This window comes from Dendrobates tinctorius, unplaced genomic scaffold (assembly GCF_039654945.1).
Source record: "Dendrobates tinctorius isolate UK_male_01 unplaced genomic scaffold, ASM3965494v1 ptg000007l, whole genome shotgun sequence".
Classification (NCBI taxonomy): domain Eukaryota; kingdom Metazoa; phylum Chordata; class Amphibia; order Anura; family Dendrobatidae; genus Dendrobates; species Dendrobates tinctorius.
The window spans coordinates 24,289,999-24,303,792 of NW_027361675.1; the positions used below are offsets into that span (position 1 = coordinate 24,289,999).

The 13,794-nt window shown below is 39.5% G+C and overlaps 1 protein-coding gene across 1 annotated transcript in view; it reads left to right on the plus strand.

Moving 5' to 3' along the window:
- Positions 1-10,521, plus strand: part of IFNLR1 (interferon lambda receptor 1) — a 111,472-nt gene extending 100,951 nt beyond the window's left edge. Inside the window, exon 7 of the mRNA XM_073572640.1 lies at positions 7,693-10,521. Coding sequence (XP_073428741.1) covers positions 7,693-8,382 — 690 coding nt within the window. The 3' untranslated portion in view covers positions 8,383-10,521. The remainder of the gene's footprint in view (positions 1-7,692) is intronic.
- Positions 10,522-13,794: the final 3,273 nt, after the last annotated feature.

Consider the following 13,794-nt stretch of genomic DNA (forward strand, 5'->3'; position numbering starts at 1 on the left):
TATTATACTTTTTTCTCTGACTGTTCCATTCCTAGTTTTGACTTACAAATACTGAGGTACAAAACTCAAATACTGAACGTGTAAATGTGGCCTCACCTTTTAAAAACAAATAAAATAAAAGGGCATGAAGTGCAGACAAAACTTTAAACTACCCATACACATTAGATACTGTACATCTTTTGGAGAATGGGAGAAAACTGGAGTACTTTAACTGAGCGACCATGTTAATTTGTATGGGCCGGGGGCAATATCTCTAAATACACTGTGTGTTTAATTTTTGCAAGTGAGTATTTTGGCTATATCATAATTTTTATACATATTTTCCAGTTCCAGAATGTGTTAACTTGAATAGTTATTGGATGAAGCAGATCATGGGATGTGTAATGAGAAAAGTGTGGCCTAAGAATATTAACACCCTTTTATCAAGGTGTCCAGAATTATTAAGCAGCTTGTGTTGCTCAGGAAAAAAAAAAAAAAAAAAAAAGATTTAACTGACTCTGAAAAGTCAGATTGTTACAAGTCTAAAGAAGATGCAGCACTCTTGAAATTTATAAGATATTGGGACATGATCACAGAACTATTGATTTTATTTTACTCTCTTATATAGCGCCTTTAATTCCACAGTGCTTTACAGATATTAGTCGCACTGTCCCCAATGGTGCTCACAATCTAATTTTCCCTATCAGTATGTCTTTGGAGTGTGGGAGGAAACCAGAGAACCCGTTGGAAACCCACACAAACATGGGGAGAACATACAAACTCCTTGCAGATGTTGTCCTTGGTTGTATTTGAACTCAGGAACCCAGCGCTGCAAGGCTGCAGTGCTATCCACCGTGCTGCCCTATCAAAAGTTTTGTTGCAAATCGTCAACAGGGTCACAAAAAACTTGTTGAGAAAAAACAAGACAAACCTTAAACATCAAAGATTTTAGCAGAATCAAATGTGAAGCGACCAGGAACTTATTATTTTCCAGTGCAGTCATATTCCAGAACTGAAAACCTCCATGAAATGCCCAGAAATACAAGGTGTTCAGTGCTCAGAGACGTGGCCAACGTGTGGGAGGCTGAAACCTGACCACCCCTGAATAAAATATAAAAGTTGGAATGTCAAGACAGGGCCAATAAATATCTGCAGACAGATTTTTCAAAGGTTTTATGGACTGATGAGGAGTGTGGCACTTGACGGACAAGATGGATGGACCTATCCTTGATGAGTAATGGGTACAGACTTCTAACTTGCTGGCGTCTAAGTGGAAGTGCATTACCTTCTATGCCTTCTATGGTCTTTTATTTAAAAATGAACTCCTTTCTGACATGTCACATACTATCCCGTCCTTGTGCCCTGGGACTTAATTCCCAAGAACGGAATAGTACGGCACATTAACCCTCGGCACACTGCGATCAAATATGATCACAGTGTACCAGGGGATTAGGGAAGAATCTCGCAGGGAGGGGACTCCCTGCGTGCTTCCCTAAAACCCTCGGAGCAACGCGATGTGCTCGCGTTGCTCCGAGGGCCTCCTCCCTGTAGGCCCCCGGATACAATATGGCTGCGGGGTCCTGCAGGGAGGCGGCTTTCTCAGTGCCTGCTGAGAAAGCCTCTGCAGTGCCTGTCAGATCGCTGATCTGACACCGTGCACTGCAGTGTCAGATCAGCGATCTGACACTATATTACATTGTCCCACTGTGGGACATCACTGTAAATTGAAAAAAAATCGTGTAAAAATAATTTATAAAAAAAATTCCTAAATAAATTTTTAAAAAAATTCCCTAATTCTTTTTTGGAGAAAAAAACAATAAAAATACACATTTAGTATCGCCACGTCCGTAACGACCCGCCCTATAAAACTGTCCCACTAGTTAACCCCTTTAGTGAACCCCTTCAAAAAAAAAAAAAAAAAGGCAAAAAACAGTGCTTTATCATACTGCCGAACAAAAAGTGCAATAACACGTGATCAAAAAGTCATATATAAATAAACATGGTACCGCTGAAAACGTCATCTTGTCTCGCAAAAAAACGAGCCAACATACAGCGTCATCAGCAAAAAAAAGTTATAGCTCGCAGAATAAAACGATGCAAAAATAATTTTTTTATATAAAATAGATTTTATTGTATAAAAGTGCCAAAACATAAAATAAATATAAATGAGGTATCTCTGTAATCATACTGACCCGAAGAATAAAACCGCTTTATCAATTTTACCACACGTGGAACGGTGTAAACGCCCCCCCAAAGAAATTCATGAAATGCTGGTTTTTGTTCATTCTGCGTCCCAAAAATCGAAATAAAAAGCGATCAAAAAGGTCACGTGCCCTGAAATGGTACCAATAAAAACATCAACTCGTCCCACAAAAAATAAGACTTCACATGATTCTGTGGGTCAAAATATCGAAGAATTATAGCGCTCAAAATGTGGTGATGCAAAAGCTATTTTTACAATAAAAAGCGTCTTTTAACATGTGACAGCTGCGAAACATAAAAACCCGCTATAAATAGTAAATCAAACCCCCTTTATCACCCCCTTAGGGAAAAATAACATTAAAAAAGAGTGTTTATTTCCATTTTCGGGTTGGGGTTAGGGTTGGAGTTAGAATTGGGGGGTTTCCACTGTTTAGGCACATCAGGGGCTCTCCAAACTTGACATGGCATCCGATCTCAATTCCAGCCAATTTTGCGTTGAAAAAGTCAAATAGCGCTCCTTCCCTTCTGAGCTCTGCCATTCGCCGAAACAGTTGTCCCGTCCCCCCCCCCACATATCAAGTGTCAGCGTACTCAGGACAAATTGCACAAGAACTTTTGCAGTCCAGTTTCTCGTGTTACCCTTCGTAATATAAACAAAATTGGACCTGAAGTAATTTTTTTGTGAAAAAAGTTAAATGTCCATTTTTTTAAACATTCAAAAAATTCCTGTGAAGCACCTGAAGGGTTAATAAACTTCTTGAATGTGGTTTTGAAGAGGGCTGTGGAGTCGGTAAGCCAAACCTGCGACTCCGACTCCTCAATTTCCCTTACACCGACTCCGACTCCCACACATATTGCTTATATTTAAGTGAAAAATTTATTGTAGTACAATGTGAACATCAGACACTTAATCATTTTTATGATCCAATAATCAAGATATTTAGATAGAACAGAATATATATTTATTGGAATACAACTTTAGAACACAAACTGTAATAAATTGTAAATATGTAATACACTATGTAATATCGATTACATATATACAGTACAGACCAAAAGTTTGGACACACCTCATTCAAAGAGTTTTTTCTTTTATTTCATGACTATGAAAATTGTAGATTTATTCTGAATGCATCAAAACTATGAATTAGCACATGTGGAATTATATAATTAACAAAAAAGTGTGAAACAACTGAAAATGTCTTATATTCTAGGTTCTTCAAAGAAGTCACCTTTTGCTTTGTTTACTGCTTTGCACACTCTTGGCATTCTCTTGATGAGCTTCAAGAGGTAATCACCAGAAATGGTCTTCCAACAGTCTTGAAGGAGTTCCCAGAGATGCTTAGCACTTGTTGGCCCTTTTGCCTTCACTCTGCGGTCCAGCTCACTCCAAACCATCTCGATAGGGTTCAGGTCTGGTGACTGTGGAGGCCAGGTCATCTGGCGTAGCACCCCATCACTCTCCTTCTTGGTCAAATAGCCCTTACACAGCCTGGAGGTGTGTTTGGGGTCATTGTCCTGTTGAAAAATAAATGATGGTCTAACTAAACACAAACCGGATGGAATAGCATGCCGCTGCAAGATGCTGTGGTAGCCATGCTGGTTCAGTATGCCTTCAATTTTGAATAAATCCCCAACAGTGTCACCAGCAAAGCACCATCACACCTCCTTCTCCATGCTTCACGGTGGGAACCAGGCATGTAGAGTCCATCCGTTCACCTTTTCTGCGTCGCACAAAGACATGGTGGTTGGAACCAAAGATCTCAAATTTGGATTCATCAGACCAAAGCACAGATTTCCACTGGTCTAATGTCCATTCCTTGTGTTCTTTAGCCCAAACAAGTCTCTTCTGCTTGTTGCCTGTACTTAGCAGTGGTGTCCTAGCAGCTATTATACCATGAAGGCCTGCTGCACAAAGTCTCCTCTTAACAGTTGTTGTAGAGATGTGTCTGCTGCTAGAACTCTGTGCATTGACCTGGTCTCTAATCTGAGCTGTTAACCTGTGATTTCTGAGGCTGGTGACTAGGATGAACTTATCCTCCGCAGCAGAGGTGACTCTTTGTCTTCCTTTCCTGGGCCGGTCCTCATGTGAGCCAGTTTCTTTGTAGCTCTTGATGGATTTTGCCACTGCACTTCGGGACACTTTCAAAGTTTTCCCAATTTTTCGGACTGACTGACCTTTATTACTTAAAATAATGATGGACACTCGTTTTTCTTTACTTAGCTGCTTTTTTCTTGCCATAATACAAATTCTAACAGTCTATTCAGTAGGACTATCAGCTGTGTATCCACCAGACTTCTGCACAACACAACTGATGATCCCAACCCCATTTATAAGGCAAGAGATCCCACTTATTAAACCTGACAGGGCACACCTGTGCAGTGAAAACCATTTCCGGTGACTACCTCTTGAAGCTCATCAAGAGAATGCCAAGAGTGTGCAAAGCAGTAATCAAGCAAAAGGTGGCTACTTTGAAGAACCTAGAATATAAGACACAGTATTTTCAGTTGTTTCACACTTTTTTGTTAATAATATAATTCCTCATGTGTTAATTCAGAGTCTTGATGACTTCAGAGTGAATCTACAATTTTCATAGTAATGAAAATAAAGAAAACTCTTTGAATGAGGTGTGTCCAAACTTTTGGTCTGTACGGTCTGTGTGTGTGTGTGTGTGTGTGTATATATATGTATATGTATATATATATATATATATATATATATATATACACACACACACACTATGGCTTATCTCAGCTAAGACAAAGCCTAAATCCTCAGGCTACATTCACACCATGGGCGTAGCCAGGATCAAACCTGGGGGGGACAGAACCTCATACTGTTCCGCAGAACCTCATACTGCACACCTCAGCTGCTGCAGAACCTCATACTGCACACCCCTACACTTGAAAATAAAGCCTGCACCTTAAGAAGATGTGGTGGTGATGAATGCATTCTATTTATTCCAACTATCAATTGATGTTGATGTGTTACTGAAGACTAGCAATACCTGTCCTGGGCGTCCTTTTGGGCAGCTATGAGGTGTACCTGACTGGTGCTAAAAAAGTGTTAGTCTGTGTACTATCCGGTTTTCATTCTTTTTGGTACAGATACGATATGGATAGACAGATATGGATCAATGGATAGAGCAGATTTCTAATCTGCTTTTGCTATTGAAAACATTAGCTATGAGCTCAAAAACCTTTCAGGTGATGCAGTTTTTTAAAAAGCTGATCGGCTTGTGCAGCTGAAAAACGTATCCTCAAAAAACACAGGTAAAACGCTGTGTGTGAATGTAGCCTTAGATCAGGAATATAACAGTCATTTATAGGACATTTCATAACTTTCCCAAATTCCTATGAAAAAATATTAAGCACATCCTGCATTGAATTACTGTACCCAATTTATTATATATTTTAGGAGTTGGAGTCGGTCCATTTTATACAAACTCCGACTCCACCAAAATGAGCACCGACTGCACGACTCCACAGCCCTGGTTTTGAGCACCTTGAGGGGTGCAGCTTTTGGAATGGTGTCACTTTTGGGTATTTTCTATCATATAGACCCCTCAAAATGACTTCAAATGTGATGTGATCCCTAAAAAAAAAAGTGTTGTAGGAATGAGAAATCACTGGTCAATTTTAACCCTTATAACTTCCTACAAAAAAAAATTTTGGTTCCAAAATTGTGGTGATGTAAAGTAAACATGTGGGAAATGTTACTTAAGTTTTTTGAGTGCCATATCTCTGTTATTTAAGGGCATAAAAATTCAAAGTTGAAAAATTGCAACATTTTCAAAATTTTCGCCAAATTTCCATTTTTTTCACAAATAAACGCAGGTTATATCAAAGACATTTTACTGCTAACATGTAGTACAATATGTCACGAGAAAAACAATGTCCGAATCACTGGGATCCATGGAAGCTTTCCAGAGTTATGACCTCATAAAGGGACAGTGGTCAGAATTGTAAAAATTGGCCCGGTCAAAAATGTGCAAACCACCCTTGGGGGTAAAGGGGTTAAATCAAAATATACTCTTAAACCTATGGACAGTTTTTAGAAGACCCCTTGTTCAAGCAGTGGTGCAGGAGAAAGTGCATTTTTTAAGCAGGACAATGGCCCGTTCCAGGCATCAAAGTTCTTCACTTCTTGCCTAGTTATTTCTTTGCTCAGTCTTAACTTTTAACTTCTGTGTTTTGTTCAGTAGTGGTCGGGTTTCTGCCATCTTTACCTTGGCCATGTCTCTGACCATTGAATACCTTGTACTTCTGGGCACGCCAGAGAGGTTGCAGTTCTGGAATATGACAGCACTGGAGGATAATAGGTTTCTAGTCATACCATGTTTGAGCCTTCTCAGATGTTTGGCAGCTATTGTGTTTTTTTTTTTTGGCTTTTTAACCCTGTTGAGTGTTTCCAACAGCTTTTGATGGTTCGATGATCACACACCAATATCAAGACTTTTCAGAGTCTGTTAAATCTTTTTTTGGCCCAGTTTGTCCGAGGAAAACAAGCTGCCTAATAATACTGTACACCTTGATAAAGGGTGTTGTATCCTTAGGTCTTCCCCTACCCTATTACACAAATACACCTCACGTGATCTGCTTCATCCAATAAGCATTCAAGTTTATACAGATTGGAGTTGGAAAATCTGAATACAAATGATCTTGCCAAAATATCTACGTGCCTAATAATTCTGCACACAATGTAGGATACCTCCTCAATCACTGCACAGATGAAAACACACCTTTACATTATACAAAGCACAACAAACTATAGAACAGTACTCAGAAAAAAAGAAAATTATAATTTTGGTTTTGTAGGGAATTTTCTTAATTACATTAATCTAACATTGCCTTTTCTTATTGTTAGAAAAAGTAATGCTTTTATGACGGTGGAAAGGAAGTTAAATATAGAATTGTGTGGATAAAACTAATTGGTTTAATGTTCATTTAAATGTGGTTGCAAAAAGGAAAAATAAGTTCATACCACACAAAAATTAGCGGTTACAATATGCAAGAACAAATGTTTTGTTTTCGCTAGCACCTATGAGGCTTGATGTGGTCCGTGGTAGAGATTCCCAAAGAATCTCCATGCCAGTTTAAATACCATTTCCTCCCATAGACTTGTATTTGTTACTATTTTTGTTCTGTTTCGTTGCCTCTTTGGGTGGCATGCTTCTGTCCTTGTAGCTCCTACCATATTAGAAGAACTCCACTGACGTGTGAAATATGCATTTTTGGTATTTGCATATTACCTCATTTTGGCACACTTAAAACCTATAGCTATTTCATTTGAGTGCTGTATCTGCACCAAATAGCCATTTTGACATTTGGGTCTTATACAGTAGTTCTCACTTACAGAATAAGATATATCTGCCAAGATTCTCAGAATAAGTCATTCACTTACTAAAACCAAAATATTTGCTTGAGCCCTAAGAATGTTAGATTTGAATATATTTTTTCATTAGAATATTAATATTGTACACTAATGAATTTTTTTTGTTTTCTTTCAAGGATTTCTCAGATGGCAAATATGGGCAGAAAAACCCGTGTTTGCCTAAACAGTGCTCAGAGCACTTTTATTCTCTTAATATTTATGATATAACAGAACAGGACACATCAACCACATTTCTGATTCCTAATAAACATGATGATGGAGTAAACATTTACCCGATCGCTGGCCAAGGCTACATGGAGCGACCCACTATGCAAAATTCAGGTTTGGACAGTAAGGAGTACTTCTCTTCTAAAGACTTGGGATCCAACTCCAGCAGTGATAAATCTTCATCTAGCTGTACCTTCCCAAATACATCAGGATCAGTTACAGGCATGGCATCGAAAGACACGAATGACCAAACCAAAAAAATCCAAAGAACTGTCTCAGCAGATGGTCAAATGTTTTCCTCTACATCCATGTCGGTGAGCGAGCACATAGACAGTGTCTCCATACTGGACCATAATTCCTTGGCAAATATTCCCTTGGATACATTATGTATAAGGGGCAGTATTGACGATATGGACAACTCAGATGGAGAATCTAGTAACCAATGTTTCACAGACTTGGACGGTGGCTTGGATTCATTAAGTACAGACTTTAGTAACTATAAAATGTCTGACTTCAATCATCCTTCACAAGATGAAAAACTGCAGAAAGACTGCATTTCAGACTATACACAGAGGACTTACACATCAAAAAGATATTGAAGATGCCAAAACAATGCTATTTATTTATGGACTAATAATGCCACGAATTATATAAAGTGTGTGTAAGTAATATGTCCGACCATATTATAAAACACATTGAATAAAAGCAGATTGTCCTTGTGAACTGCAATGGCATTTTATAATGTCCACTGCATCAAAAATTTGTCAAGTTAGCAATTTATCTTTAATACAGTAAAACTTTTATGATTGTATGCACACAGCTCCTGTACAGGCCTATGAAACCATATAGTAACAGGTTATAAACTGAGTAACCTTATGGCTATTTGTGTGTTAAAGGGGTTGTCCACTACTCAGACAACCCCTTCTCAATCCATATATTTACCCCTAGTGAAATAATACCACTTATACTCCCCTCTAGTTCCAGCGCCGTTCCCGTGGTTTCGGCACTAGCTTTCCCGGTGGTTGTGTGACACTGTTACATCATGTGATCCCTGCGGCAAATCAGAGGCCACTTCAGTCTGTCCTCCTGGATGGAGTATGGCTGGTAGATCAGACAACACAAGGATGTTTGTAGTCTGTTCCCATGGAGACATCCAGGTCTGCTGCACACACACAACAATAGTATGCAAAGGTGAACTTAAATATCTCCTAATTACATGGAAATTATTCATATTATTGCTGTGCAATAAAGAATGCGATATTAAAGAAAAATATAAACGAAGGTCTAGTGCTAAAAATGCTGTACAATATTTAATCTTTAGCACACTACAAAACTGGTGTGATGCAAGTTGAAAATGGGCAACTTCACATTGTGCAACAATTTTGTCTAAGTATGATGTGGCTTTTGGTGTTTTCACTTCAGTTTCGAGCAGCTCCACCGAAATTAGCAGAGCTTGAGACGAGCCAAGATCTGGCCTGTCAAATTCTTCAAAAACCCTTTTCTTACGCCAGTAATGTTGCAGAAGTTTAGTGTTTCCCAATCTCCAGTCCTTACAGCCCCCCAACAGATCTTGTTTTCAGGATTTCCTTAGCCTGGAGGGAAAACCAGTGGTGATTTCTGATCCCTTAATAATAATTTCATCACTTATGCAATACTAAGAATATCCTGAAAACTTTATTTGGTGGGGGGCCGTGAGAACTGGAGTTTAGGAAACACTACTCCAGTCCATGATTGGAGAAACATTTCTGGTGAGGCGCTTGGAGGAAGCATGCTACTGATATGTGCCAAATTCATTAAGAATGTGGCACCTCTTAGTGAAATTGGAGCATCTTACTGCTGCACGCCCCTCATTAACACTGGCGTACAAAACGCCAGTCTTATTGAATCTGGCCTAAATGCCTGCCATTGGTAGTATTAGGCTTGGCTGAATTCTTCCAGTATAGGCTTCTGTATATTCTCCCTGTGTTTGCATGAGTTTCCTCCAGATACTCTGGTTTCCACCCACACACCAAATGCATACTGATGGGGAATGTAGATTGAGAGCCCCATAGGGGACAGCAATGATGAATGTCTGTAAAGCGCTATGGAAATTAATGGTATAAAATAGCTTGTCCATAGTATATCTGTGAGGATTTTATCTGCTTCCCAGTGTAATAGAAATGACATAGGTAAAACTCTCTGAAAATACAAAATCAATTCTTGTCCGTTGACTTACATTGTGTAGTTTCAGGCATGTGCTATATTAGCTAATGGCAAACTGCCTTCAGATTTTCTATCTTGGCAGGCTCAGCAGTTAACATTGACCTAGATTTTTGTGCAAATTTGCATTGTATTACAAGTTCTTCTAGTTATCACAAGTTGGGTATTATTTATAGCTTACTTTCACTTAACGATTAGACTGCCTCTACACCGTTTTAGTAATCACTCTTGGATTACACTTTCATTTTAAATCTGTCAGAATCATCCTCATACCCAAACTTTTTTTATATGGTCATGTTGCTCTACAAAAAATGCTACTCACACCTTCAATTATGCAACCTGTTACCCCCCCTTCTGCATCATTGTTATCATTTCTATGCAAATATGGCAATTGTTTTGACTTTCCCAGAGCACTTAAAGGAGTTTTCCCATGAACAAAGTTGATTTTAAAGAACATTTTACTGAATATATCTTGGAAAATAATAATTTCCACAATTGGATGTGTTTAAATAAAATGTTTGTGTGCTGAGATAATCTTATACATGTATCCCTGCTGTGTACTGTGTAATGGCCTTGTGACCATGCAGGAACATGGCAGGATCATACCACAGCTCCTGGGCAGGATCATACCGAGGAGGAAGGACAAGATCATCCAATTCTAGAACTTAATTTTATTCTAAGATCTATTTAATTAAAATGTATTTTGTTTGTAGCATAACTCCTTCCCACCATGCACCATACATATACTGCTCTGCCAATGCTGTGTTTCCGCAACAGCAGTATTTGTACGGCGCACGATCACGTGGGCTCACGACTATGTGCGGGTGTCAGCTCTGTGTGAGAGCTGACACCCTACAGCAATACCCACTATCAGTGCTAGCACCGATCAAGGGCTTTTAACCCCCTCTGATGAATCAGTTCCCTGCACGCTTCAATCAGGACAATGCGATGCGATCGTTTATCCTGATGGTCTCCATGGAGGCCCCCTGGCTGCGGGGTCCTTCGGGGTCCTGCAGGGAAGATGGATTGTAAACCTCCTTCCTTGCCAGTCAGATTCAGATGTGGTACTATGTATCAGACTGGGATGGGACAATGTAAAAAAGTGAAATAAAAATTAAAGTGTAATAAATCCCCAAATAGAGAAAAAATAAACAAATTTTTTGGAAAAATATTTATGTAAATAAAACAATAAAAGTGCACATATCTGGTATTATCGCGTCTGTAACGACCCGCTCTATAAAACTGTCCCACTAGTTAACCCTTTCCGTGAACACCGTAAAAAAATAAACTAGGCAAAAAAGGATGCTTTATCATCATACCGCTGAACAAAAAGTGCAATAAAACATGATCAAAAGAACGAATGTAAATAAAAATTGTACCTCTGAAAACAGCATCTTGTCCGGAAAAAACAAGCCACCACACAGCTCCATCAGCAGAAATATAAAGTTTTATAGCTCTCAGAATAAAGCGATGCAAAAATAATTTTTTCTATAAAATTTTGTGTAAAAGCGCCAAAACATTAAAAAAATATAAATTGGGCATCGCTGTACTCATACTGACCCTAAGAATCAAGCTGCCTTACCAATTTTACCACACGTGGAATGGTATTAAAAAAAAAAAAGCAATTCCTGAATTGCTGTTTTTTGTTCACTCTGTCTCCTGAACATCGGAATAGAAAGATCAAAAAAATGTCATGTGCCCGAAAATAGTACCAATAAAAACGTCAGCTTATCCCGCAAAAAATAAACCATAACATGACCCTGTCGGCTGAAATCTGGAAGAATTCTAGCTCTCAAAATATGGTGATGCGAAAACTAGTTTTCGCAATAAAAAGCGTCTTTTAGTGTGTGACAGCAGCCAAACATAAAAACCCGATATAAATCTGGTATCACTATAATCGCACCAACCTGAAGACTAAGGCTGCTTTCACACTTCAGTTTTTCGACGTCAGTTGAAATCCGGCAAAGATGAAAAAAAACAGATCCGTTTCTGTTTGAGAAAAACCGGATGCATCGGATCCTTTTTTTTGACGGATCCGTTTTGTTACCAATGTCTGAAATTTAAAGTAATAGGACCCTGGGAGAGAGAGAGAGAGATTTTTCGCCACTTTCAGGGTTAATATTCATGGCAGAGACAATCTTCCGGGCATGCGCTGTTTAAAAAAGCGATCCGGCACAGGAAGAAAACGTTACATGGCACGTTTTTTTCCAGACGCCGCACCGTCACTATTTGCCGTATCCAGCAAAAGCCGGATGTGCCGCGTGTCTATGCAGCACCAATGTAACTCAATGGGGAAAAAAACTGATGCGGCGACTTATTGCCGGATCCGGTTTTGGAAATTTTCGCCGCAGGGCACCGGATTTAGAAAGCCGGAAGTGTGAAAGTAGCCTAATCACTTATGCTGCACAAGGAACAGTGTAAAAAATAAATAAAACTAATTCTTCACATGCTGTTGATTTTTTTTCATTCTGCCTCCCATAGATTGCAGTAAGGCTCAATGCACATCTATTCTGCGCTCTACCATGAGTGCTTACAATGGAGTTTCTGTGTAAATCTCTGAAGTACGTGATTCAGACAGAATCCCCGGTGGAAGATTCCCTATAATGAGGCAGATGGAGGCACAGTGGATGGCATAGGACCTGTGATCTGGCAGTGTCTGTCTTTTTAGGATTGCATGAACGTGCCATCGGCCACAGTTTTGTGCACTTCTGAAAAGGACACAGCTGAACAAAAGCCAGATGGAGTCCAGAGTACCTCTACTGCCTCATTGTAGTGAATGGATCCCTTGGGGGTTTCATCTGTCATGTCACTCGGAGATTTACTTGGAAACCCCAATGCAAGTTCTCAGCGTAGAGCTCCGGATAAATGTGATCCCAAATGTTATGTCAAATGTTCCTAATAAAAGCTTCAACTCAATCAACAAAAAAGCAAGCGTTCACTCAGGGTCTGTCATCTGGTAGCAGAAATATAGGGGGCTTCCATGTTACTGGTAGAACAAAAGTTCTGGAAAAGAAAAAATGGCACCTAGCCCCCCCCAAAAGAAATTTAGCAAATTCTCTGCTCCCAAATCCAAATGCCTCCTTCTGAGCCACAGTGTGCCTAAACCACATTGAGTGCCCACATGTTTGGCATTTCTGTAGGGATGAGAACCCACCTACTTTTTGGGTGCGTGTTTCCAGAAGCAAGAGCTGGACATAATGTACTGGTGACTACAGCGTACTGGTCACTACAATGGCAGTTTGCAATTTTCACTTAGCAACATCCATTGCTGCCTGTTTCTGGAAAACACCCATGGAGTCAAAATCGTCATTACAGCTGTAGCTAAATTCCCAAGGGTTATAATTTCCAAAATAGGATCACTTGAGGGAAGATTCTGCTTTTCTATCACTTAGGGGCTCTTTATATGGGATCCGCAAACTACAGTGCTCAAAAATATAAAGGGAACACGCAAATAAAACATCCTAGATCTGAATGAATGAAATATTCTCATTGAATACTTTGTTCTGTACAAAGTTGAATTTGCTGAGAACAAAATCACACAAAAATCATAAATGGAAATCAAATTTATTAACCAATGGAGACCTGGATTAGGACTCACACATAAAAGTAAAGTGGAATGTAATGTCCTTAAAACAAGTCAAAATGAGGCTCAGTATGGTGTGTGGCCTCCACGTGCCTGTATGACCTCCCTACTGTACAACGCCTGGGCATGCTCCTGATGAGGCGACGGATGGTCTCCTGAGGGATCACCCCCCAGACCTGGACTAAAGCATCCGCCTACTCCTGGACAGTCTGGTGCAATGTGACGTTGG